This window comes from Myotis daubentonii, chromosome 13, assembly GCF_963259705.1.
Source record: "Myotis daubentonii chromosome 13, mMyoDau2.1, whole genome shotgun sequence".
In the NCBI taxonomy this organism is placed as follows: Eukaryota; Metazoa; Chordata; class Mammalia; order Chiroptera; family Vespertilionidae; genus Myotis; species Myotis daubentonii.
Genome location: NC_081852.1, coordinates 55,045,911 through 55,072,907, shown reverse-complemented (window position 1 = coordinate 55,072,907; position 26,997 = coordinate 55,045,911). Strand labels below are relative to the sequence as shown.

At 56.1% G+C, this 26,997-nt stretch overlaps 2 protein-coding genes across 19 annotated transcripts in view; one reads left to right on the top strand and one right to left on the bottom strand.

Annotated features, from left to right (window-relative positions):
• AFAP1L2 (actin filament associated protein 1 like 2) overlaps positions 1-23,523 on the top strand; it is an 87,021-nt gene extending 63,498 nt beyond the window's left edge. For 5 of the 17 annotated variants that reach the window (XM_059661492.1, XM_059661488.1, XM_059661485.1 and 2 more), the window contains 16 exons: positions 1,559-1,649; positions 3,908-3,991; positions 6,723-6,928; positions 8,611-8,790; positions 11,363-11,452; positions 13,078-13,162; positions 13,662-13,859; positions 16,370-16,581; positions 17,636-17,781; positions 18,471-18,582; positions 19,215-19,454; positions 19,539-19,713; positions 19,954-20,109; positions 20,894-21,108; positions 21,179-21,324; positions 22,163-23,523. In XM_059661492.1, the coding sequence (XP_059517475.1) occupies positions 1,559-1,649; positions 3,908-3,991; positions 6,723-6,928; positions 8,611-8,790; positions 11,363-11,452; positions 13,078-13,162; positions 13,662-13,859; positions 16,370-16,581; positions 17,636-17,781; positions 18,471-18,582; positions 19,215-19,454; positions 19,539-19,713; positions 19,954-20,109; positions 20,894-21,108; positions 21,179-21,324; positions 22,163-22,346 (2,520 nt within the window). In that variant the 3' untranslated portion in view covers positions 22,347-23,523. Of the gene's footprint in view, positions 1-1,558; positions 1,650-3,907; positions 3,992-6,722; positions 6,929-8,610; positions 8,791-11,362; positions 11,453-13,077; positions 13,163-13,661; positions 13,860-16,369; positions 16,582-17,635; positions 17,782-18,470; positions 18,583-19,214; positions 19,455-19,538; positions 19,714-19,953; positions 20,110-20,837; positions 21,109-21,178; positions 21,325-22,162 lie in introns of those variants that run through there. The other 12 variants (XM_059661490.1, XM_059661502.1, XM_059661486.1 and 9 more) reach the window with 11 other exon arrangements.
• The window catches only part of VWA2 (von Willebrand factor A domain containing 2), a 39,215-nt gene continuing 35,142 nt past the window's right edge, over positions 22,925-26,997 (bottom strand). For both annotated transcript variants that reach the window (XM_059661515.1, XM_059661516.1), the window contains exons 13-14: positions 26,451-26,576; positions 22,925-25,633 (exon numbers count right to left, since the gene is read on the bottom strand). In XM_059661515.1, the coding sequence (XP_059517498.1) occupies positions 25,545-25,633; positions 26,451-26,576 (215 nt within the window). In that variant the 3' untranslated portion in view covers positions 22,925-25,544. The remainder of the gene's footprint in view (positions 25,634-26,450; positions 26,577-26,997) is intronic.

Below are 26,997 nucleotides of genomic sequence, written 5' to 3'. Positions count from 1 at the left end.
CACCACCGTCAGTCTGCAGAGCTGGGCCTGGCCAGATGCACCAGCCCCACCCAGGAGCCTCCCACAGGGCTCTCTGGGGCAGGTTGCTCAGAAGTGCAGGGCCTCCCCAGGCCATTGGGCCACCCCAGGCCATCGGGCCACACCGGGCCACCCCAGGCCACCAGCTTCAGCCCTGATCTCTATCAGAACCGGCCCAATCCGCAGCCACCTGCTTTTCCGTGAGGCGTTTTACCGGAGCGCAGCCACACTTGGTGAGCTTTGCCTCATCTGCGGGGCTCTTGCACTGCATCAGCTGGCTTGACGGGCTGAGATCAGAGACCCCGCAAACCCCGAAAGTGCTCTCCGTTTGGCCCTTTACCGAAAAAGTTTGCCGACCTCTGGCCAATCCTGCGGAGCCGGTGGCCTTCTCCCGTCCCTTCCTGTGACGCTGCAGGCAGGTTTTGAAGGCACATCTCTCTGCATCTTCACTTCATGTTCCTAATCTTCATGATGATGATAAGAATAGTTCTCTATCCCTAACCTCGGACATTAGGATCTCTTGCTCCTTTGACCTCTGAAATGGGCCATCGTGTCAGTGTAACGAGGTGGCTCTCTTCCACTGGTGCACATTCCACCCCAATGCCACCTACGAACCTCGGGGTTGTCTTTGAGACGCAGCTCCAAGGTCCCGTCCTCTGGGCATCCTTCCTTGGTCCTGAATGTTCCTCACACCCTCCTGGTTCCCACCAAACTTTGGCCTCGTCTGTTACAGCACCGTTCACGATGCACTTGATCTGGAGCTGTGAACACTCGCTATCTAGCTAAGGCTTTCCTGACTGCAGGAGTGTGTCCCGCGCAGCTCATATGCGGGAGCCATCCAGTATTTGCTGAATGAATGATTGAACGTGTTATGGTAAAAGTTTCTAAATCCTTAGGAACCTGGTCATTTTCCTCCATGGGCCTCTGATTAGTCCTTGTCTTATTTTTGTTTTTTAATGTTTTTATTGATTTCAGAGAGAGAGAGAGAGAGAGAGAGAGAGAGAGAGAGAGAGAGAGAGAGAGAGATATCAATGATGAGAGAGAATCATGGACAGGCTGCTTCCTGCATGCCCCCACACTGGGGATGGAGCCTGCAACCCAGGCATGTGCCTTGACTGGGAATCGAACTGGTGACCTCCTGGTTCATAGGTCAACACTCAACCATGATCAACACCGGCTGGGCAGTTCTTGTCTTTTTAGAAGGTATATTCTGTTTAGCTACACACAGCCTGACACCTTCCGGACTTTGCGTGTTGGGTGTCCCGTGTGTAAGGGTAGTTGGTGTGTGCGGTGGGGGTCTGAGCCTCACTCCGAGGAGGAGAAAGCTGGTCTCGGCGGGTTGAGCAGCGTGCCCACAGCCCTCACTGGATGCAGTGCAAACAGTGGATGGGGTCCCGGTGCCAGAGTCCTCCCTCCCAACTCGCTTGACGTCCAACTGAGCATTTCCTCTTCTGGGCTCCCCCTCTGTCCACCCAAAGGCTTAATTCCGCGTTGTTGCCCGTGTATCGTATCTGAAACATGTTTTATTTGTTCATACCAGATTCCAGAACGGAAACAGCTCTCCATCCCAAAGATCGAGTCTCCAGAGGGTTACTATGAAGAGGCTGAGCCGTATGACATGTCCGTCAATGGTACATCCCGGGGCCAGGCCTGGGACGCGGGAGGGGGTGGGGGTAAACCGCTTCCCGCACAGATGGGTGCTGGCAGCAAGGACAGCCTGGGCTGCTCTTGCCAGAGGGCGTGGCTGAAGCTGAGAACTGGCCACAGAGCATTGAGCCTCTGCTCAGGTGGGGAGCTGAGACCTGCAGGCCCCGCGCCCCGCCCCCCCCCCTTCCCCCGCGTGCCTGCAAGGAGGGGTCGGGTTGGTCCACAGCGAGCTGGTTTAGGGGCCCGATGCTTTGGGTGTTCCCACCTGGATGTGCCTGGATTCAGCACAGAAATGTGTCGGAAGAAAGGTGTGCTGGGAGTCAGGAAGTCACAGCCTTTAGGTTCTCAATCTCTTAGTGTAGGAATTCTTTTTTTAAAAAAAAATATTTCTATTGATTTCAGAAAGAAAGGGAGAGGGAGAGAGAGATAGAAACATCAATGATGAGTGAGAATCATCGATCGGCTGCCTCCTGCACGCCCACCACTGGTGATCGAGCCTGCTACCCAGGCATGTGCCCTGACCGGGAATCAAACCGTGCCCTCCTGGTTCATAAGTTGACACTCAACCACCGAGCCACGCCGGCCAGGCTATGTAGGAATTCTTTAACACAGGCCCCCCAGGTTCTGGAAGAAAGAGATGGTTGTGACCCCGGCAGCTGTCTCCTTCGTACCCCCTTCCCTTGTAAGCAAAAGGTCTTTGAAAGCATAAAGCAGTTTGCAGATGTAAGAGGTGAGGGCCCCTGGTTGCGAGAGTGAACTGCAGGGGCCGCTGCTGGTTCCACCGAGAAGGGCCCAGGGATGAGACGGGCAGGCCCTGGGAGCCGGGGCGTCAGTCTGTCTTCACGCTCCCCTGCGGCCTCCGCCCAGGAACTGTGTGTGGGAGGCGAGGGCCTGTTTGGTCTGAGTTTCTTTTCCTCGGCGAGGCCGGCGTGGTGGGCAGATGTCCCGTAGCCTGAACCCTCTGCGCTCGTGAGACGTTTTGGAGCCACCGGCCGAGCTGTGATTTCAGGCCGAAGCTGTGGGCGTGTAGCTCCCGTCTGGCTGCGTCTGGGAGGAGGAGGAAGAAGTGACTCACCGCGGTGGGCACCTCACCTCTGTGGTATCTTAAGCCTGGGGTGCTCTCCTGGGTGTGGCCAGTGCCGGCCGGGACCTGCCTCCCGGACGCTCCCAGGGGCCTGTCTGCGGGGCAGACACTACATCTCGACGCAAACAAGTGGTCAGAAGGGCCGAGTTTCTGGTGTCTGTGTCTGGGCTGTGAGTTCATGTTGGTTTTAGCCAAGATGGGGGCGGGGGGCAGGGGGTGGACAGTCATCCCACGGGCAGCCGGAGGGTTGGGAAGAGGCCAGCTGGCCTTCCTCTCCTGCCAGGACAAGGGCCGAGGGTGACGTGGGCAGAACTGGCCACGCTTGCCCTGCAGAGGGGGCGCCGCCTGTGACGTACCCGGCCTGCTCTCGTTCCTGGCCGTGGTCCCCACCCCTGAGTGAGCGGTGGCCACGCAGGTCACAGCAGGAGGGCTGGCCCGGGGCATCAGCCCTTTGCTCTAGTTCATTGGCCAACAGCAAGCGACATCGCTGACTTCCTGCAAGACCGGCGTCTCGGTGTCTTGTCCTGCTGTCAGCACTGTCCCCACACTGCCCCCGGGTCAGGCTCCTCTCTCCCGGCAGCACTTCTGTGAGTGCCGGTGGCCCGTGCAGGGGACAGTCGTGTCTGTCCTGCTCGCCCAAGACACCCGCTCCTTCATGGATGACGTCTCCTGTTGGGGTAATGACAGCTGCTGTAGCAGGTTACCCCCTTTCAGTTCCTGGTAACACAACACCGATCTGCTCTCGCCCACGGACGGGTCAGTGTGGTATCCGGGGTCAGCAGCTAGTGTGGGTTCCCCAGCTCCTGCCAGGGTGGGCCCGGCCGCCTCTGAGGCCGCAGAATCCTCTGCAAAGAGCGTGGGGAAACCCCAATGTGCTTCTGAGAAGCGCCAGCTAGAAATGACACGCACTACATCTACCCACGCTCCGCCCTGGTGACGAGTCGCCTGTGGATGTGAGGGGGCTGGGAAAGGAGGTCCGTGGTCGGCCGGGGCCTCTCCCAACAAGCCCACACCTGCAATGAGAAAGCACTAACTTCTGGTGGCCGGCAGCCATTCTGCCTCATCCGGGTCTCTCTCGGTGTCTGCGCGTGGCCTGTCCCTCTCTTCACCTTGTCTCTCTCCATCTCGCCCCTGTCTGTGCTTCTGGCCATCACACAGGTCATTCCGGCAGAGCCCCCTCCACCGGAGTCCCCAGATGGGTGCAGGTGCCCGAAGGAGTCATTTACGCCACCATCACCTTGGGTACTGCTTGTCCCCAGAGCGGGGATGCCAGTGACCCCGTGCCTGCTGCCTGGCTCCCAGAGGCGGGTGCATGCCCCCGGCGTGGCCACTGCCCTCTCCCTGTCCTCCCGCCTGGGTCCCGCATGCCGGGTGCCACCCCTCCATAGACCCCTGCCTGTGGCATCCGTATGTGCTGCCGGAGGACTCGGCGCTTCTTGGTTGTTCTGCCCTCTCCCCACAGACAGGTTACAGGGACAGTGGGGGCAGCCAGAACGGGGATGAGGTTATCTGATCATCCTGTCTGTCGCCTGTTCACCCCGGTGGGAAGGGGGGGGTGGGCCCGGGGGCGGGCCCCGGAAGCTAAGTGTCTGTTTTAAGAATATCCTATGTTTATGGCGGTGCTGTGATTGCCCTTTAGGGAGAAATAAAATGAATCCATTCGCCCTAAACTTCCTCCAAGCTGCTCCAGGTAGCATGAGGCACTATGATATGCTTTTTTCTCAATTAGCTACCCCCCCCCCCCCGGAGGTGGACGGACAGGTGTTAGATTTCTCCCTGGAACACACGGGGCAGCCCCCAAAACACAAAACGGCCAGGGGACTTGGCCAATCTCTTCACACTGAACTCTGCAGCCTCCCGCCTTAATTTTTGTTACTGCGGGAGTGTCCCAGTGGCAATGCCTGATTCTTCTTATCTCACTTATTGCAATACTGACAATGAGGACTTTTGCAAAATAAAATCACCCTCATCCCACCAGCAGACCCAGTCACCTACTGTGAATTCCCCCTGTTGCTGTCAGTGCTGATCTATTTGCACATAAATTGTAAGCGTGCTTTCTCGGGCTGTCGCATTCGAGTTTGAGTTGCAGAATAGTCTGTAGTTTTCATTGACTGCACTTGCATGCCTGCTCCTAAGTGGATGAAATCATACTTCCCCCTTCTCCCCCTGCTGACTGTGAAATTGCTTGAATTAATATCTTAATGCATGTAACCTTCCCCCCTTCCTTCCTTTTTAAAAAACTAGCTTCCCAGGATAAACTCCCAGGACCGGGATTATTGGGTCAAAGGGTGTGGGTGTTTTTATGGCTCTTGAAACAACAGGCTGACAGACTGTTCTCTGAGAGGCTTGGGTTAATGCACGTTGCCACCAGCCATAGGCGAGCTCAGGGTCCCTCGCGGGGAGGCGCCGCTGTTTTCAATCCTTGCTTATTTAACAGGTGTAAAACCATGAACTGTGCAACATCTGTGTTAAGCCACGAAGGGAAGTAGTACCGCACTGCTTTTAAAGAAAACTGATGTGAAAAGACTCAGAGGGTTATTTTTAGAAAGGGTAAAATAACCTAAAGCACATTTTCATTGGTATTGTGGCTAGAAGAACAATGGCAGTGGGCTCATTCGTTTCCTATAATAAAATTCAAATGCGGCCTGTGTTCTTAGTGTTCAAGAGCCCGGCTGTGCAGATAACGGAGGGGGTTCCTGGGGGGGACGGAAGACAAGGGGCCCATGAGGGGTCTCTCATGGGAAGGAGGCCTCTCCCATCCTGACTCAAGGACACAGAATATGTCTGTCGCGGTCACAGGGAAAGAGATGAGGGGCCCACTTCCGTTAGGGCTGCTCAGTAATGGAAGCAGTTGTAAGGTAGTGAGCTCCCTGTCCACTGGGGAATTCAAGCAGAGGCTGCAGCAGCGTCAGGGTTGCAATAGGATTCCTGTGCTGAGCTAGGCATTGGACCAGGGATCCTGGTGTTCTCCGAGTTTTGTTTTTTGGGGGATGTTAACTGATTTATTTATTTTTCTTCATCTAGTTTTCGTTGGCCTTGAATAGCACAGCGAGGCTGGGAGAATAGAGCAAATTTTGCAGAGTGTGGGGGGGCAGACACTGAGATGTGCGGAGTGTGCGTAGATTTGGGTCCAGTTTGCGTTTGATGAGTTTTGGGATCCTTTCGAACAGAAGGAAAATGTGAGGTTGGCTCGTTGACAGAGGGGCGGAAGCGTATGGGTTGGGGATAAGTAGGAGGAGCTAGGCTTGTGCTGGGCAGTGTCAGTGGCCAGGAAAGAGAATGCGGTCTGTGGAGGATGAGGATGGTTTGTTTTTTTAAGGTCATGATTAGGAGGGGGCACTGCGGAATGGCAAGATGGCCCTTCCCCAGAAAGCATTTCCTGCCCCGGTTTTGTATTTTGCCCTTTCTTCCCCAGAAGCCACATCACCTCCCTGCCCCCAGGATAGAACCAGGGACGGGGCAGGCAGCTGTCGGAGGCTTGCCATGTGCCCGGCTCTGGGCTCAGGGGGCGACCCCTCCCTCCCGGCCACTTAGATGACTGAGTGCGGGTCAGGAAGGTCCCACCGCACAGAGGAAGAGACAGAGGTCCCGAGTGGGGAGCTGGCCGTCTCCACAGGCAGAGGCCCGTCGGAGGGAGGTGTCCCGTCAGGTTTCTCTGGAGTCCGAGATGGCAGGACGTGAGGAGGCAGAGGGAAGGACTCTGGTTTGAAGTTATTTGTCTGTGTGGCCAGAGGCAGCACCCAAGCCGCCTTGCCCAGCGGGGTTGGGCCGGGAAACTGCCTGGTCTGTGGGCAGCAGCCGTGGGGCTGGTTCAAGGGCAAAAGAGAGGCGGGAGGGTGGGGGCCGGGGGCCAGTGGCTGCTCCCACCTGCTGCCTGCTGCCCTCCCTCCTGACCAAACCAGCATGTTCGGGAGCATCCCCTGCCCTGCCCGGCGGGGACTCGGGGGTGTGACCTAGTGGGTGTGCCTTGCAGAGGATGGAGAGGCCGTGAGCAGCTCCTACGAGTCCTACGACGAGGATGAAGGCAGCAAGGGCAAGTCGGCCCCCTACCAGTGGCCCTCGCCCGAGGCCAGCATCGAGCTGATGCGCGACGCCCGCATCTGCGCCTTCCTGTGGCGCAAGAAGTGGCTGGGGCAGTGGGCCAAGCAGCTCTGCGTCATCAGGGACACCCGACTCCTGGTCAGTGGTCTCAGGTCGCGTTCTGGTCTTCTCTCTCTTTTTAGGGGTGGGGGGGTGGTCCCTAATACCAGGTGGTCAGACCCCTTTCTGCCAGATTTTTACCTCTCCCTAACCTGGAGTTGTATGTAGAACTTTGCATGCATGCATGAATGTTTGTTTTTAAAATATATTTTTATTGATTTCAGAGAGGGAGAGGGAGAGAAACATCAATGATGAGAATCATCGATCGGCTGCCTCCTGCACGCCCCACACTGGGGATCGAGCCCACAACCCAGGCATGTGCCCTGACCGGGAATCAAACCGTGACCTCCTGGCTCATAGGTCGAAGTTGAACCACTGAGCCACACCAGCTGGGCTGAATGCTCTTTTTTTTAAAATTCGTTTTTATGGTTTATTACTGCCCCCAAAATAATTAAACCTGAACCTGATCAAGCTTCTAAGAACGTACTTTTTCTGAACTAGAAAGTCTAATGGTTTTCATCAAACTCTCAAAGGGGGACTAAGATGACCACACCCATCCCATCCCATCCCCATTTTTGTCAGGGACCTTTCTGTTCCCCGGCCCGAGGGCCCATGCTTCCGCCCATCCTGGGCACTGGGGGTTGTGGGTGGGGCTGCTGCCCTGTCAGGGCTCCCCTAGCCCAGCCCAGCCCAGCCCCAGTCCTGACTGCTGCATTTGTCTGTGCAGCATGAAAATCACAGGTTAGGTGTCTCCTCAGAAGTCACAGTATTTTGAATTCATGATCATAAGAAAGACTCATAAAGGAATCAAAGGATATTATCCTGAACACAGCCCGGTTTCCTGTTATTTAAAATTCATTTTTTGGTCCTGATTTGAAGTTCCAGGGCATCGTTATAAGCACCCTTTCTTCATCGCGTGCCCTGCCCTGTGCAGACGGTCCGACGGGTGATCCTGGGAGGACCCCCCTTGTACAAATGAGAAACTGAGCGGCACAGAATTTTCTCTGGCAGGAGGAGAAAGTGCCTTTCTTGCTTTTTTTCCCCTTTTTAATATATTTTTATTGATTTCAGAGAGGAAGGGAGAAGGAGAGATCGAAACATCAGTGATGAGGGAGAATCATTCATTGCTGCCTCCTGCATGCCCCACACTGGGGACCGAACCCACAACCCAGGCATGTGTCCCGACCGGGAATCGAGCTGACCTCCTGGTTCATAGGTCGATGGTCAATCACTGAGCCACACCAGCCAGGCGAAAGCCCCTTTCTTTTCTTACTAATGATGTCATCTTCCTAACCAAGGAAGGAAAAACTTAGTCTTCATTCCCCACGGCCCCCGGACTGGGGGAGCTGAGCAGGCAATGCGGCGGTGGAGAAGTGGGAGAAGCGTGTTCCACCCTGAGTGAGAGTCGCCCTCCAAGGTTGTGTTTTAGGGCCAGGACAAGCAGGGACCTTCTTCCCCCCCCCCCCCGTCCCCCCCTCCCCCCCGGCTGAGGCCAGAGAGGAGGAGGCTGAGGCAGGGAGACAGCCGGCTGGTCTGATGCTCAGACCGAGTTGCCGCTGTTTGAGGTTACGGTTCTGCACTTGCGCAGGGTACCTGGTCCTTCGGTTTTATTGGCAGAACCCAGGTCTCAGCGGTCCTGCCATGCCCGGCGGCCCCTCCTCTGCAGACTCCGGTGAGGCCTAGCACCCTGGCCAAGCAGCATCTCGTCTCTTTCCTCCCAGTGTTACAAATCCTCCAAGGACCACAGCCCTCAGCTGGACGTGAACTTGCTGGGCAGCAGCGTCGTACACAAGGAGAAGCAAGTGCGGAAGAAGGAGCACAAGCTGAAGATCACGCCGATGAACGCCGACGTCATCGTCCTGGGCCTGCAGAGCAAGGACCAGGCGGAGCAGTGGCTGAGGGTGAGCAGCCCTGCAGCTCCCGGCTCTCCCCAGAGGGATGGGTGCTGCCGGGGGCCAGGGGTCTGTGACCCAGCTCCCAGGGCGCCTGCGTGCTGAGTGGCAGCCATCGGTCTAAGGCAGTGGTTCTCAACCTTCTGGCCCTTTAAATACAGTTCCTCATGTTGTGACCCAACCATGAAATTATTTTCGTTGCTACTTCATAACTGTCATGTTGCTACTGTAATGAATCGTCATGTAAATATCTGATATGCAGGATGGTTTTAGGCGACCCCTGTGAAAGGGTCGTTTGACCGCCAAAGGGGTCGCGACCCACAGGTTGAGAACCGTTGGTCTAAGGCCGTGGTCAGCAAACTGCGGCTCGCGAGCCACATGCGGCTCTTTGGCCCCTTGAGTGTGGCGCTTCCACAAAATACCACATGCGGGCGCGCACGTACAGTGCTATTGAAACTTCGTGGCCTCTATGCAGAAGTCGGTATTTTGCGAAAGAGCCACACTCAAGGGGCCAAAGAGCCGCATGTGGCTCGCGAGCCGCAGTTTGCCGAACACTGGTCTAAGGGATGTGGATCACAGACTCGGCTGCGGGGCTGACATCCTCTCGGCCGCCTGGATTGGGCTCTGGTTGAAATCATCTTGTTTTCTGGCCCCCAGGGAGGCATCACCAGCCTCCGTATTAACAGATGCGGCTGCCACTTGTAAGCACTTACCAGCGTCCATGCACTTTTAACCAGTTTAACCACAGGGCAGGGAGCCGGGCCACGTTAACGCCCCCATTTTGGAATGGCGATTAGGGCTGAGGGAGGAAGTGACCAAGCAAGGTCACCTGGCAAGTGAGTGGCAGCATCTGGTTTCCAACCCAGAACCGTCTGACCACGGTCCTGTGTTCTGCCTACACTTACCGTGATGTGGCCCCCGCAGTGGAGCACCTGGGAGGGGCCTGCCTGCCCCATATCACAGATGAGCTGGACCATCCCAGACGGTGTAAGGTTTGTTCTGAGAAGGGGCCACAGTTGCAGAGGGAGCTCCAAACCCAGCAGGTTCCATGGTCCATGGTGAGGCCAGAGAGGCCCTCACCCTCCTTACCCCTACCCCGAACCCCTCCTCGATTACAGCCACGTTGATGCATTTCCAAAGCAGGAGCATTCTGTCAGCCCTCCACCCCCATCTGTACACATGCACAAATGCATGCACACGCACACACAGACATTTACACGGACACACACCTGCACGCACACGCTGCTCTTGCTCCAGTTCTCGGCGCTGTTCCTCTGCCACCTCAGCCCCATTGGTCCTTCCCCTGACTCCAGCCTCCCTCCCCAGCTCGCACCCTCTTCCTGAGACCCCTGCCCTCCCCCCCCACTCTGCTGGTGGTTTAAAGATAAGAACACTGAGAAGACACAGCCGCTGTCGGCCTTCACAGACAGGCCCTGTCCTCCCTGGTCCGATGAGTGCAGAGGTGGACTTGGCCACGAGGGCCTGGCTCTTGAGCAGCTGTACACACCTGCAGTTGGGCGGGGCTGGTCAGCCTGTCCAAGGGGCCCTGGACCAGACGCATCTGTTTTGCCAAATCTACCTGCCTGCCCCGGCCTCCCTCTCAACTCTGCATGACACCTGTGCCCGCCAGATGGGACAGATATATGACAGCAAATGGGAGATGCTGATATGGGACAGAGTTCCAGAAAAGGAAGGCACAGAGCGCAACTGTCCCAGAGCAGTGGAATCCGCACGCCCCGGGGCCTGGACACCCGGCTTAGCATGTTTCCCCTGGGCAGGTCCTCCTCCCATCCCCCCCACCCCAAACCCCGCCTAACACGGGTGGCAATGAACGTGCCTCTCCTGTCCTGGGCACTTTACACGCCAGACCCCACAGCTGCCCGTGGCTTGGTATTGTCCCATCTTACAGATGTGGTGACTGAGGCTCAGACCCAAGGTCAGTGTCAGGAATGAGAAAGGCCTTAAGTTTCTCCATCCCAGAGCTGTTTCGCCTTTTGTTCTTTGGCTTTTCTGATTTTAACCCCTTTTCATAAACTGCTCTCGGCGGAGACGGAAAAAGGAGGGTCTTTGAAATCACTCTTGCTAAGTCCACGGCTCCTAAGGGCTTCCGGCTGGGCAGCATGTTTGTGGCTACCCTGGTGGTCACCCTGTGGTAGTCCCCTACCTGGCCCCGGCTCTGGGCACGGGGTGCTGCTTAGCGTTGACCTGCGTGTCCTCAGCTCAGGCCCGCAGAGCGGAGGGCTGTCTGCCATGGCCGTCTGCGGGCTTGATTGTAAAAACCCCCGCCCCCAGCCCTGTCCATCCCCAAAACACGTGGGGGCCTGCAGGAGAGAGGGCCTGAGGAACCGCCCGCCCTCACCCCCATCGCAGCCTGCCCGGCTTGGTCCCCAGGCCACACGTGGGCCAGGTGTTGGGAGTGCGGTGGTTCTGTGTCCTGGGGCAATCATGCATCTTCTCCCTCACCTGCACCCACTCTCTCCTGACCCCAAGGGGCTCCAGCTTCCGTCTGTGCATTCAGGGTGGGCCAGAAGGACTTGGGGGCCTGGGCCCCCGCTGACGGCTCCCTCTCCCTCTCCCTCAGGTCATCCAGGAGGTGAGCGGCCTGCCTTCAGACGGTGCGGCCGAGGGAAACCAGTACTCCCCTGAGGCCCAGCGCCTGAGCTGTCAGAAGGTAAGAATTCAATTCCATTTATCTCCATAAAAATTAAAGTATAAAACGGGAAGCTTTGTTTCCACTTTCAGCCTAATCAACAAGAAACCGGCAAGGCTTGGCTACGGGCTGTGGCTTCTGCGTGGCAGGGAAACTGGTGACGTGGACCGACCTAAACTACTTTCTCGCTTCGCTGGGCAGCAGGGGGGGAGCTCTGCAGGGACAGAGGCACTCTGCCCCCCACGCCTCAGCAGCGAGGCTTGTTTCTCGAAGCTCTTTTGCCCGCTGACCCCCAGCAGAGGTCCGGGGCCTGGGGCACTGAACCACAGAGTCCTGGTGCTCATTTGCATGGAGCTGCGGAGCCCCTGCTGAAGGGTCAAAGTCGAGGAAGTTGCGCTGGGTGCTGACCAACGGGGAGGCCTCGCCCGTGGGGTGACATTTCATGGCCCCGAGTACGTGCAGGTTGGCGCCCTGCAGCCTGGGCATGCACAGCGCAGGCAGAGGGTCACTGCGTCTCATCGTGGGGTCCCCACCCCTGAACAGGAGGGAAGTCGAGGCCTTGAGCAGGGAGGAGGGACTGAGGAAGGGCTGTGGCCGTTGTCTCTCGTTCCTTGGTCACGGACAAGAAACAAAGCCAGAGTAGGCGTGGGCGTTCTTCACGTGGGGTGAGAAGTGAGCTCAGTCCCTAAGACCTGGCCGGCAGGTCCTGCCCTGGCCCTGCCCTAAGGCTGGTCCCAGCGGCTGGGAGTCCCACGGTTTACTTTGCAGAGTCTGGGGTAAGTGGTTCTAGACGCAGCTTGATTGGAATAATCTGATACTACTTCCTGTTTGTTTTTTAAAATACATTTTATTGATTTCAGAGAGGAAGGGAGGAGAGCTAGAAACATCATTGATGAGAGAGAATCATTGATTGGCCGCCTCCTGCACACACACACCCGCCCGGGGATTGAGCCCACAACCCGGGCATGTGCCCTGACCGGGAATCAAACCATGACCTCCTGGTTCATAGGTCGACACTCAACCACTAACCTACACCAACCAAGCAAGATGCTTCCTGTTCTAGCAGCAGCAGCCACGCCACTCCTGTAGGGACGACCTCTAGCTCCCCAGCAGCTCCAGGAATGCCCACGGGGCGGGGGGGGGGGGTGCCATCTATTTTATGCACATGCGTAGTGGGCTCCCGGAGCACCCCCTCAGCTGGAGAATGCGCCAGCGGGATTCAGGTCATGCTCTGGCCCGTGCAGACATGCTGGCCCTCCGCTGAAGCCCGAAGTGTTGGGAGCTGCCAGTTCTTGACTTTCTCACGCTCCTGGCCTGGTGGTTCCCCGCCTGACATCAGCTTCGGCTGCAGACGCCCACTCTAATGCCACCTCCTTCCCCACCTCCCCGGGCTCCTGGGCCACTGTCATGTCAGGGCGAGCAGCCATGTGAACAAGGGACAGGTGCTCTGGGGTGGGGCAGGGGACCTCAGGGAGGGAGGGTGAGGGCAGGTCCCCAGAGGGCAGCCCAGCCAGTGCCTCACCAGAGGCCTGGACTCCAGGGTGACCGCTAGCCGACATCTGAGAGAATTATTTTCTCTTAAACTGTGGTCTCTGATGAAACCATTCTCAGATAGGATCACCCACTTGTCTCTCTTTCTTCCTCAGGCAGATATATCCGAGAAGTACCTGTCCGCCTCGGAGTATGGGAGCTCTGTAGATGGCCACCCTGAGGTCCCCGAGACCAAAGATGGTACCCACGCTTATGGCTCTCAGCCCAGGGTGGGGAGGGGATGGTCCCCAGACTGTGTGGCCCAACCCTAATGCGCTTCAACAGCTCCTTCCAACATGCCTCCCCTTTATAAACAGCTAACAGATCCAGGGAAAAGGGAGAGATGACCAAATGGAAGTTCCGTGACTTGCTGGGGGTAGAATATTCTCTCATCCTCTTGTTGGCTCTCCCTGTTGTAAGGGTCTTGGAGCTCATGCAGGCTGTAGATGCCCAGGTGCTGGAACATTCCATGGGAGAAGCCGGGGTGCCCCTCTTGAGTGTTTGAATCTACAGACCCCTGGCTCTGGGCTGTGGATCTTGGTGTGGGGAGCAAGAGTCTGTATGTGTGCGCATGCGTGCACACACACGTGTGCAGGGAGGGGCAGCTGTGGTGGGGAGGGTCTTCTATTTTCCCCATCTACTCTAGGGCCTGGGGCTAAGCCGTGTGCGATGCTGATGGCTTTTTCTCTCATCTCGACAGTGAAGAAGAAGTGCTCTGCGGGCCTCAAACTGAGCAACCTGATGAACCTGGGCAGGAAGAAGTCCACCTCGCTGGAGCCTGCAGAGAGGTCCCTGGAGACCGCCTGTAAGAAGCGCAGCGCCTCCTGGGCCGCAGGGCTTGACCCCTGGGCTGCAGCCCGTCTCCAGGAAGGCAGCTCAGACAGCGAAGGCAGGGGCTGTAGGTCTCGCTTTAAACGTGTCTTAGGGATGTGGAGTCGTGGCCCAGTTCCCGTCTCTCTTCACTGCAGGTAGTTCTTTATGTCTGGCCAGACTCTCTCACTGCAGTGTGGATCTTTTGCGGAAGTGAAGGGTAATTAATGGATTGCTGTCCTCCTAATGGTCTGGGAAAACATGTTTGTTAGATCGATACTTAAGGAGCTTGGCAGGCACAGTGTTACGGAGAGGGAACCAAGCGGATGGAGGACACAGTCCTGGGAGCTTAGAGCTCAGGAGAGATGACAGCTTTGCCCCCATCGCCACATACCTGCTGGCTGAGCAGCTATCAGGACTCAGGGACGGAAAGAACCTTTCCCGCTCTGGACAGAGATGGATTCCTCAACCGGAGTCTTGACGAACAGGCAGGAGCTACGTAGGCTCAGAGGTACCCGGGGTGGGAGCCAAGCCTGAGACGCAGACTGGTGAGACGCATTTAGGGGCCCGGCCGGCGAAAGCCCACGTCGCTGGGACAGAGGGCGTGTAGGGAGCTAGTAGACTCTTAGAGGGCACCTCCACTGCCCTTTCTCAGCCTGAGGAAACTGAGGACAGGAGAGGGAGAGAGAGACCTTTCCCAGAATATATCTGAGTGAGCCGCGTCCTGGTGTTCCACCCGGCTCATTGCTATAGGTCAGTGATGGCGAACCTTTTGAGCTCAGCGTGTCAGCATTTTGAAAAACCCTAACTTAACTCTGGTGCCGTGTCACACACAGAAATTTTTTGATATTTGCAACCACAGTAAAACAAAGACTTATATTTTTGATATTTATTTTATATATTTAAATGCCATTTAACAGGAAAATCAACCAAAAAAATGAGTTCGCGTGTCACCTCTGACACACGTGTCATAGGTTCGCCATCACTGCTATAGGTCTCCTGGGACCTGAAGGCCATCACTGTCCATCTTCGGGCCCTTTCCTCTTACTCCTGGGACCCCTGTCCCAGCCTCAGGCCCACTCTGTTCTGTGTCTGAGGCTGGCTGGGTGGCCGGGGTGGAATGGGAAGGCAGCACAGGGCCCTCACCTTTGGAGCCTACTGCCTCTCCTGCCAGGGCACCCGAGGCCTCAGGGCAGTGTTGGGCACAGGAGCCTGGTCCCCGTGAGTCATTTTGGGAGATGTGGCTGGGTTACTGCTGGAAGTTGCTCAGTGGCAAAGCCTGCTCCTGTCCCCTGTGGCTGGGGAAGGGCCCGAGAGAGCACAGACACTCTCCTCCCCGGGCTCGGCCTCAGCGCTCGAGCCTCTCCTGACCCAGAGTTCTCTTTGGTGCAGGGAGCTGTGATGGGCCAGTGGGGTGCCTGCCCAGAGGAGCCAGAGGTCCTAGGTCCTGGGCACAAATCCCCCCACTTTGCTACTGTGTCGTGGTGTTCATGTGGCTCAGAAATTCATGATCCCCACTGTGTGGCCGGCACCAGGTGGGTGGGAAGGTGGCTGTGCACTTCGACCTGGCTGCATGAGCCTCCTTCATCTGGCTGCGGTTCTGAACAGCTCTTAGGGGCAAAAAAAGAACCAATTGGTAAGCCAGCGGCACAGAGGGTTGTCAGCCCACTGCACAGGGGTGTGCAAAGGGCCTGCAGACTGGAGTCACTCATCTGTGCAGCCCAGGGACAAGGCCATGCTTGGCACGGGGTGTCAGCTCCCCACATGTTAATCTAAGCGGGGGGAGGCTTGTCCTCTTCTCGGGAAGCTGAACGGAACACATGGGACCACTTGAGAGCAGTGAGGGCTGCCTCGTGAGTGGACCCTGGCAGCCTCTGGGTGCTGCCGGAAGAGGGGCTCCCTGGCAGAGGCCGCAGGGCGCAGACCCGGCTGCCTGAGATGAACGTGCAAGCTCCTGGACAGGAGAAGCTGTGAGTCCCGTTGGAGAGGCTGACACGGAAGCAGAGAGTGCCACTGTTCCAGACCCAGCTGTTCAGAAGGCAGACAGGGTGCGCAGGGCCCGGGGAGGGCCAAGGCCAAGTGCATCTGGGAGGATGAGGAGGACTCTGCAGGCTGAGACTGAGTGACCCAGGGCGGGCAAGGCTGGCAGGGCCGCTGGGAAGCTAAGGCTGCAGAGGCAAAGGGCTTGCACCTGCAATGAGGAGACCCACCTGGGGCGAGCTTCCTGCACGTGACCCGAGTGAGGAGAGGCAGAGGTGGGCTGCTGCAGGCCGGACGCGTAGAGCCGCGGCGAGCCGCAAGGGCTGGGGCGGGGCATTCTGTCCCAGACACCTACATACTGACCTAGTGTGGTCCAAGGTGCAGCTCACTTCCCTCTGGACACACCTTTTCAAAAGCCAGCAGAGCTATGCTGCCTGACTCGAAAGGGTCTCGCTGCTAGCCTGCAGGAGGGAAGGAGAACATACGACAGAGATTCCCAGCCTCTGTGAGCTAAGAAGCTGCTCAGGCATTGGAGCTGAGACTCTGGGGGGAACCCCGGGAGGCCCGGAGGTGGGGGCAGCCACCCCCAGCTTCCTGCAGCCGCGGCCTCTCCTGCAGGTTACCTGAACGTGCTGGTGAACAGCCAGTGGAAGTCACGCTGGTGCTCCGTCAGGGACAGCCACCTGCACTTCTACCAGGACCGGAACCGCAGCAAGGTGGCCCAGCAGCCCCTGAGCCTGGTGGGCTGTGAGGTGGTCCCGGACCCGAGCCCGGACCACCTGTACTCCTTCCGCATCCTCCACAACGGCGAGGAGCTGGCCAAGCTCGAGGTACTGCTGGCCCGGGGGTGGCGGGCGCAGCCAGGGCGGAGGTCGGCTCTGTGCTGCAAGTCATGGAGACGCCGTGTAGTCCTGGGTTGTTTTGGTTTCCTTTGCGTGAGATTGTTTGCATTTTTCAAAAATTTCCATTCCCTTTCTGACCTCAGGGTGGTTGTGTTAGAGGAGCGGACAATGAGCTGCTTCCTGCGCTGAGGGCCGGAGGGGAATTTCTAACTCCCTGAGCCGCAGGGAACCTTCTGGAGATTCACAGTGGGTTTGGTGTCGTTTGTGTAGCACCAGATGCAGCCCAGTCCATAAACATGACGCCTGTTAGGGCTTATCTGGGGGCAAGCATCAGGCTGGCGATACAATGCCTTTCTCCCACTCCCCACCCTGTCGAACGTGATGTCACACTGACAGAAATAAAAGGTGACATAATGCCTGGCGTTGAGCTCGGCAGGTCGCAGCCAGAGTTCTTTCTTCACACACAGAAGCACTCCCTGCCCAGCTCGCTCCTGTTCACCTAGTCCAGCGGTTCTCAACCTGTGGGTCGCGACCCCTTCGGGGGTCGAACGACCCTTTCACAGGGGGCACCTAAGACCATCGGAAAACACATATATAAGGACATATTGTTTTTGTGATGAATCACTATGCTTTCATTATGTTCAGTTTGTAACAATGAAAAAACATCCTGCATATCAGATATTTACATGACGATTCAGAACAGTAGCAACATGACAGTTACGAGGTAGCAACGGAAGTAATTTCATGGTTGGGGGGTCACCAGAACACGGAACTGTATTAAAGGGTAGCGGCATTAGGAAGGTTGAGAACCGCTGACCTAGTCCTTCAGCCAGGAAGACTTCATTGAAATTTTGCTTCCATACTGCCCCCTTGTGGCTAAAAGATCCACATCTCGGTTGCTTCTCAGGGATAAGTTTGTATATAATCTGTCTGGTCAACAAGTATGATAACACGTGACCAAGACTGACATGCTCCCTGTGCTCATGGGACTTACATTCTAGTACGAGATGTTCTCCAGTCAGTTACCCAATTGGTTCCTCAGGCCAAGTCTTCCGAGGAAATGGGCCACTGGCTCGGCCTCCTGCTCTCCGAGTCGGGCTCCAAGACAGACCCAGAGGAATTCACCTACGACTACGTGGATGCAGACAGGGTCTCCTGTATTGTGAGTGCGGCCAAGAACTCCCTGCTGTGAGTACTGCGGGTCTTCTGCGCCCTTGCACTCGGAGTCATGCTTCCAACTCCAGGCTCAGATTGGCCTCTGGTGGCTGAGAACTCGGGGTGGGCCCCGCTCCACCCAGCGGCAGGAGGGCCAGGGGCTGGGCCGGACCCAGCAGCCGCAGCACCGTGGCTGGGGGAAGACCATCCGGGTCCTTACAGCCGAGTCGGCATGTTCCCTGACCCTCTGCTTCCCTCGGTGCTTTCCCGAGGACCCCCCTCTGGGTCCCCAGCGCCCCCTGGAACGAGCAGGGCGGAGGTGGTGCTTCCGCTTTCTAGATGAGCACACGGGCTCCTGGGCCGGGTGGCTGAGGAGCTGCCAGGTCACGGAACCCCTTTCTTATGTACAAAATGGGGACGTCTCCGGTTGCTGACAGTGAAATGGGGAGGGATTTTGTTGTTACTGGAGATCCTAAAACGGGGCCAGGAGATGGCAAAAGGATGCCAAGGGGGGTGGGAAAGGGATGCTTTTCTGGAAGAGAAGTTTGGGACCCACAGTTCTATAGGGAAGGCCCAAAAGAGAGGGAGCGGCTGCCCTGAATGAACGAGTGTTACATGAGACCGGAGCTAGTCTCGTTATGAATTCTTTGAGGCTGGTGGCTTTTACCACCCTCCTCCCCGTCTTGAATCCTTCTCTCTGAGTCTTGCCGTGTGTCTTCCAGATTGATGCAGAGGAAATTCTCAGAGCCCAACACTTACATTGACGGCCTGCCCAGCCAGGATCGCCCGGAGCTGCTGTATGACGACGTGGAGATGTCCGAGCTGACGGCCGTGGTAAGGATGCTGGGGGCGGCCGCGGGGGGCTGTCCAGTCCTCCTGCCGCCAAACCTCAATCCCATTGGCCATAGGAAGAGTGATTCCAAGTCACCTGCAGGGCCACCAGGGCAGAAATCTTGGCGCAACAAGGTCGCCTTTTGTATTGGGGCGGGCAGTCCGCCTGGCATGGGGACTCGTCGGGTTGGCCACTCTGGTCAGTGCCAGGATGGGCTGTGCTGCTGGGATTGGGAGCCGCGTCCCCATCAATCAGCCTTTGGGGTCCAGAATGATAGTGAAGGTGGAATCATCGAATGGGCAGGAGGTTCCATGGTCAGACACTGGGCTCTGCTGTGCTAAGGGCTGCTGTGGCTGATCTCATTTAATCCAGGCCACCTGCGAGGCAGGTACCGTTACTCTCTCCTCTTACAGCTGAGGAATGAAGGTCAGGAAAGCTCGTACTATGTCCTGGGTCTCTGATCCAGGGCCTGAACCCTGACTTTCTAACTCCAGATCAATAGAGGCTTCCCTGGGGGAAGGTTCCTGCGCACCCCACACAGGGAGGGGACGGGAGCTCTGAGACAGGGCGGGCGCCACCTCTTCAGCCCGGGGTGCAGAAGCAATGGTGAAAGCCACCTGCCTCTCTACTGCAGGTGGACCCCGAGGAAGCCGCCCCGGCCACAGATGCTCCGAGCGAGCTCGACCCTGACCGCATGTACCTGGACCTCACGCCGGTCAAGTCCTTCCTGCACAGTCAGGGCGGCACCCAGGCCCGAGGCTGCTCCCCCACACCGCCCTGCCTGGACCCTCCAGCAGAGGCCCTCCCTGCAGACCCGGGCCCCACCCCAGATGAGCCCCCCGTCGTTACATCTGCAGAGACCCCCGAGTTGCAGGTACAGGTCGTCCCCCAGCTGGTGGGCTGGCCCCACCTTCCCAGGCCCCTCAGCCGGCTGAGTTGTGCTCGCTTTCTCCAAAAGCAGGTGCAGCAGGAGAGTCTGGAGCCTGAGGAGCTGTCCCCCAGAATCTCGACGGTCAAAATCCAGACTGAACAGCAAAAACTCTCCTTCTCATCGAGCTGCCCCGACGCTGTGGCTGTCACCCCAGCCGGGGCCAGCACGCCTGCGAAGGACAGGCTGAGGGTGACCTCTGCAGGTACCTGTGCTGGCTATGAGTTGCATGTCTTAGAAATGGCTCAGAGGAGGGACTTGCCCCGGACCATGCAGTGAAGAAGGTGTGGTGCCCGTTTCCTTTCCCGGCCCTGCAAGGCTGGCCTGGAGTCCAGCTCTGATTTCCTGTCAAAGCCTCAGTTTCCCCTGAGCCTGTGTGATGGGTTGGCCATAGCTCTCCTGGTCGAGCCTGGCTGACCTCGGGGTTCCCTCTCTGGGTTTGTAGAGATCAAACTTGGCAAGAACAGGACGGAAGCTGAGGTGAAGCGGTACACGGAGGAGAAGGAGAGGCTGGAGAAGAAGAAGGAAGAAATCCGGGGGCACCTGGCTCAGCTCCGGAAGGAGAAACGGGAGCTGAGGGAGACCCTGTCCAAATGCACAGGTGAGGGGCCTGGCAGGGCACGTGGAGCCTGGACCTGGGCCCCTGGCCTACAGCCCTGCCAGTCTTTGTATAGGTACATGTTCCCCATCTTAACCCCCCCATCTGAAAGGTCACTGTCCTATGCAGAGAGACCCCCTGACCCATTGTCAATAGGCCCAGGAGGTAGTTTTAAAAGCTCGCTCAAAGAATACGTCCTTAAACATTTTATTTTCACTTAAATGTATATACACCCAGGTCCATCTTTCCATGCGTTGCCTTTTTCAGAGATCCCATGTCATCGTTCTTGCATTAACCACACGCATCCTGAATCATCCTTAATTTCCAGTCTTCAAAGACTTAGGACACTTGCAGAGAAATCTGCGTCCCTCTAGATCAGTGGTTCTCAACCTTCCTAATGCCGCGACCCTTTAATACAGTTCCTCATGTTGTGATGACCCCCAACCATAAAATTATTTTTGTTGCTACTTCATAACTGTCATTTTGCTACTGTTCTGAATCATAATGTAAATATCTGATATGCAGGATGTATTTTCATTGTTACAAATTGAACGTAATTAAAGCATAGTGATTAATCACAAAAAACAATATGTAATTATATATGTTTTCCGATGGTCTTAGGCGACCCCTGTGAAAGGGTCGTTCCACCCCAAAGGGGTCGCGACCCCACAGGTTGAGAACCGCTGCTCTAGATCCTTTTCCAGATCATCCTCATCTCACCCGTTTCCTAGCAACCTGCCCTTGAAAGGACCTGCCCTGGTCCTGGCTGAAACGCTGCTCCCTGCAGCCGGCCTCATTCCCATTCCAGACAAGGGGGCGCTGGCCAGCCTGGAGCAGAAGCTGAAGGAGATCGACGAGGAGTGCAGGGCGGAGGAGAGGAGGCGCGTGGACCTCGAGCTCAGCATCGTGGAGGTGAAGGACAACCTGAAGAAGGCCGAGGCCGGGCCCGTGACGCTGGGCACCACGGTGGACACCTCCCACCTGGAGACCGTGAGCCCCCGAGTGAGTGGCAGGAGCTGCTGGCAGGGCCTCCTGGACGGGGTGGGGGTGGGCGGGGGGGCTCACATCTCAGGCATCGCTCTTTTGTCACCACAGCCCAAAGCCGCCGCCCCCACCCCTGCCCCAGATTGCACCCCCGTCAACTCTGCCACGGCGCTCAAGAACAGACCTCTTTCCGTCATGGTCACAGGCAAAGGCACCGTCCTCCAGAAAGCCAAGGTAAGCGGTCACTCCCGGCCCCCTCCAGGGCCCAGGGGCTGCACCAGACCTGCCCTACCAGAGGGGCCTTGGTTCACGGTTCTTACCAGTCGGCCCGAGGACAGTCAGATCCTTGAACCACCCAATTAGCCATAGGTTCTAGCGAGACAGACGGGAAGTGGACAGTTTTCAAACCAAAAAAGCCAGTGATTCTAAAGGAGTCCGGCCGTGGCAGCTTAAGCAGCGGTCCTCAAACTGCGGCCCGCGGGCCACATGCAAATACAAATATTGTATTTGTTCCCGTTTTGTTTTTTTACTTCAAAATAAGATAGGTGCAGTGTGCATAGGAATTTGTTCATAGTTGTTTTTTTTTAAACTATAGTCCGGCCCTCCAACGGTCTGAGGGACAGTGAACTGGCCCCCTGTTTAAAAAGTTTGAGGACCCCTGGCCTAAAGCCTCCAGCCACCAGGTGTCCAAGGCTTGGGAGGGTGTCGGCTCATTCCTGGGCTCTCCCCTGACGGCCAGACACGAGTGTTGTTAGTCCTTCCCTCGTGTCCAGTGCAGACGCGCCCAGAGTTGCCCGCGCATTCGGCAAACTCCGCGGCACCTGCACCCACGACTACTGAACGCATTGGAGCTGCCGCTCCCCTGTGGCCGTGACAGACGCACGGACCCCTTCCCGTGCCACAGCCTCAAACATCCCTTAAGGAGGTGCCCCGCACAGTGACACATGCACAGGGTTTGAAACAGCGGCTGCCTCTATTCCTAACGGGCTCTGTGCACGGGGCGGGGGGCGGCCGCGGAGCACAGCTAACTGGCCTCTGTTTGGGGGCTGCTGGTATTCGAATGGCGCCCTAGGAATGGGAGAAGAAAGGGACCAGTTAGGACACAAGCGTCACGGGAAGCCTCTCCTGCCCACGTGGACCGTGGCGACACCCCCGCTTCGCCCAGGCCTTCCTTCAAGCAGCGACTCTGTGAGCGGGTGAGTCTGTTTAACAGGAAACACAAGGACGGGGGACCGCGCACAGAGAGCTCCGGCTGATGGGGGGCGCGGGCCCTTTGCAGAGAAGGAACTAGCAGGACCGGAGAGAGAGCTGTGACTTCAGCCGGCGCCGACGCCATGGATGACGCGGTAACGGAGCAGGAAATACTTGGGACCACGCGGAGGCACTGTCCCCACTCAGTTAAGGACCTTTTGAAAGTGACGCTGTATTATATTTTTAAAAACATGTCTCCAATCCTGTAATTTAGAACAGTGAAGTGTCTTTTGAGATTTAACTGACTTTCGACATTATCGTAGGAAAAAAAGAGATTAATTAGTACTTTGTGTTTACAGAGTCCGTCCTGTGGCCATTCTTAAGAGTTATTTAATATCATGCTCTCGTAGTCCCGGTTTTTTAAAATTGTGCTTAATGTCCGGGCACCTTCCAAGATAATAAAAGGGGTGAGTTCGGGGTGGGCCCCCGTCTTTTCCTCCGATGGCATTGTTTGCCAACGCAGGTTGAAACATTTCATCCGCCATCTCCGCCTCACGTCCGGGGGTTCTCGGAACTAAAGTTCTTTCCAACCCCAGGGCATTTATTTCCTTTGTCATAAACACGGTGAGTTAGATTTTTCTAAAAAAAAATAAAATGTTAATTGTATTTTTGGAGGTTTCTTGTATTTCATGGAGTGACTTGGCAGGGCCTGTTGGACTTGTACCTCAAGGGGGAATGTCTTGGTTATTTATTTACACCCTGAACTTCAAAACGTGTGTGTAAAACCGAGGGCTTTACAAGGTGCCATCTTAGCAGGTGATGTTATGCCTCCTTGACTCCAGGAGCATAGATGGAAAACGGAAAGGGTTTTCAAAGTATAATTAACCACGCGCCAAATCCACTAGAAACATCTGCAGGAACTGACTACTTCTGGAAGCTAAACACATTCCTAAATCATTCTTTGGGGAAAGAAACCGGTACTTAGAGAGTTGCCTAAGTGGTAAATTAAGGAAGTTCCTAGCATAAATGTGTTTATTTTTACAAATAACAAAATTTGCCAATCTTTTTGGGCAGGACCTTTTTCATGTACGTCCAAAATTAAGATTTGGTTTTTCTTTTGCCAGTATGTGTTGGATTTTTGGTTCCAGAGCTGTGCTAACTGTATACAATGGAAAATACTCCTCAAACTGCTATGTTCATAGCATTTTCTTGTGATTCAAGAAAATCTTGTCAGCATGTGTACTCCAGGCTCAGTTGTGCCTTTAATGTCGCCTCAGGTTGCCAGGGTTTGGTTTTGTCATCTTTAAGCACATTAATGACCAGATAGCGTTGATTCAGAATCAGAGTGGTTCAACCACCGATAATACACTGATAGGTAAGTTATTGTATGTACAGATTATATGTGTGTGTGTGTGGGGGGAATCATCTCAAAGGAAGCAGAAAAGCATATCACAAATCTCAACACTCCTAAAACATTCTCTGTAATCTAGGAATAAAAGCGTTCCTACCCACACAAAAATATCTAATGGTGAAAAGGAAGCAGATATGTGCTGTGGCCACTACCTATTAAAAACATTATTCTGCAGGTTCTAGATAATGCAAAATGACAAGAAAAATCAATATAAAGCTCCCAAAGGAAGAGACAAAACTGTCACTATTTGTAAACAATGTTTTTCAAGAAAAGCAAAGAGCATCAATGAACTACTAGAACACATGTGCTTGGGTACGGTGGCTGGAATGAGAATCATTCAGAGAAAATGAAAGATGGGTGGCTTACTGCAATGCTTCAATTTTTACAAGAACATAAAAGGCTTGGCCGGTCAGGCAGTAAGAAAGGCATGCCCTCCGTTGCTGCTGGGACCTAAACTAGAAGCGGCGAAGCCTTAATATGTAACCCACAATTTTATGGGGCTTTTTTTAGAGTCCAAGCAACTCAAATTGGACATCCAAATAGCCTTGAACCAGACGGAGAACCCATACTCTAAAGTGATTAAACTGCTGTGAATTTTCAAGACGACAAATTCTTGAAAGTTCTCCAACATCGGCCCCTGCTGGGTAGCCTTGTGGCCTTGCTCTGATGTCCCCTTCCGCCAAGGCCAGCGTAACAACAGGAATGAAAATACCCTTGAGCACAAACCGCTGTCGCGATAGCCTTGGCACCCGGCGTTTTCTTTCTACCATCGACAGCACCGTGGCGATAACCAGGAAGCTCAGTGGCGTTTAAGTGGAGGTAGCCGTGACCTCTGCATAGAGGGCATGGCGTTATGGACAGTAAAGAGAAAAGTGTCTGGACTGAGGTGAGGGCTCTGCAACAGTTTCCCCTGAAAACTGAACTCAAAACGACACAACCACAACCGATGGGAAGAACGGGTGCCTAAACAGGCCGGGGTGAGGAAGTGCCTGGTTTACCAGAGAATGTCCCAACGCACGCATCTGTGCCACAACCATACAAGCACCCCTGTGAATAACCAACATCATTGCTTGAAATCCTTCAAAAACTACACAGGAAAAAGCAAAACCGTTCTAAGTTTCTTTATTCTCTATCTGTTGAGTTTAAGAATTCCATTGCTCTTTGCACCCCCACTAAAAGGAGAATAAGAAAAGCACTCAGTAAACACCCCACAATGACACGCCCCCCCAAGTACACTCTAAAGGAGAATGCGGCCCCCCCAGAACCAGGGCTGTTTGCACACTCAGCCCCAGAGCCAAACAAGCTGGTTCATCGGTCACTGTCCAATCTGGGCCTTTCCCCGTCTCCCCCCACACACAGCCAGTCACCAGAGGTCACAAATGCCGCTCAAGCCCCTTTTCAAACGAAAACCACGAACGCATCTAGGACGTCTTTCGGGAAAGAAGAAGTTCTGCACTTTCTCCATCTCGAAATGCCATCGCTTCGGTGGTCCGAACAACACGCTAGCCACTGCCGCCTCTTGAGCATCACTGTCCCAACATTTGCCGATGGCCGTGTGAGCTGCCCACGGGCCATCAAAAGTCTCCGGGTTCCTGTTTCTCCTCAGGGGGAAGGGGACGGCCACAAGCTCAACAGGGCACAACTAGAAAGGAAATGTTTACTTACACGTCAAGAGTTTCCACCACCATCATTAGCGAGTGAAATCAGCTGGTACTGAGCCCTGAGAGACGCAGTCTGCAGCTGGGACATCGCTGTTCCCGGGTGAGGAAAGCGCAGGCGGGCTCCGGACAGAGCTGGAGGCAGGTGCTCAGAGGACCGTCAAGAGGATGCTCCGCCGAGGGCAGGCGCCCTTTCAGCGTCCGGGGTGCCCAGGCCTCCGGAGTTGCTGGGGCGGGCTGGGCGGCCGCCCTCCTGCCTTGAGGGCATCTCCTCTCAAGGCCCCTGGGAAGAAGCGAGCCGTGAGGCCATGAGTGTCGGTCCTCACCCTACCAGCAGCCGTGCGGGCCCCCGCACGTCTTGGTTGTGGGTTAAGAACAAGCAGAAGATGCCAGACCCAAGGTCCTATCTGAGGGCCCTTCAGGTGCCCGCCTTAGGAAGCCCACCTCTGCCCGTGGCCGAGACCCCAAGCTCCAAGGGGAGCCACCTTCTGGTCTCGGGGTTCTAACTTTAAAATCATAACAGGAGCCCCAGGTGGGCCCGCCGTGCTGCCCAGCAGCCCTTCTCCAGGACCTCAGTCCGGTCCCCTCTCTTAGATGGTTACTTCTCTCCGCCAACCTCCTGCACCTCCTCCCCGTCCTCACGCTCAGCTGATTCCTCCCACTTCACTGAGCAAATAGAAACACTCACAAAAGAACCCCCACCAGCTTCCACCGCATCCACCCACGTTCCTGCGTCGGGGCCCACGTCCCGTCAGCCAGTCACTCCGGGGCTCCTGACCGAGGCCTCCCTCCCCGTCCCATGACTTTGCTCCAGTGTGCTGAGCACCAGCAGGGACACCAGATGCCGTGCTTACGTCCTGTCTCCCCCGCACAGGGGTGCTCCCACAAGGGCAGACATTCTCACTGCGCATGTTCCCCACACCCATGTCCCCAGAACGATGCCGGGGATGCAGGAGACCCCGGCTACATGCTGCTTGCGAATGAACAAAGGATGCTGGGATTCCTTCCCCGGAGCCCGCGTCCTCGAGCCTGCCTTCACCGGAGCTCCCAGGGCGCACCACCACCCCCAGCTCACCCACGCGGAGCAAGGACCCACTCACGGTTCTCACAGTGGGGGCCCTCCCAGCCGTCGCGGCACGCGCAGAGGTAACTCCCGTTCCGCAGGACGCAGGTGCCCTCGTGCATGCACGGGCTGGGTTTGCAGAGGTTGACGGGCCGATTGGCTTCTACAAGAAAGAATGTGCCCAGGAGGCCCGGCCTGGGTCAGCCCCAAAGACCCCCTCCTCTGAGGAAGCCCAGAACTGCCGTGAGGCCACTCGGGTAGCGCCTTCCATGCCTTAGCGCCGATGTGGGCCTTGAAGCCACAGGTCAGCACGTGGATGGTGCTCCACGCTGCTTGGGTAGGTCAGGGATCCACCCCCACCCAGCTCTCCCACGTGCGCAGGGAGACCTTTTCTAGGATGTGCGAGGCTCCTAGCACCGCTTACTATTCTTATAACGGCCACATACTTTTAAAAAGGCGGGAAGGATGGCCTGGTCAGGATTGCTCAGTGGTTAGGCATCAACCCATGAACCAAGAGGTCATTGGTTCGATTCCTGGGCAGGATACATGCCCGGGTTGCGGGATCTATCCCCAGTGTGGGGCAT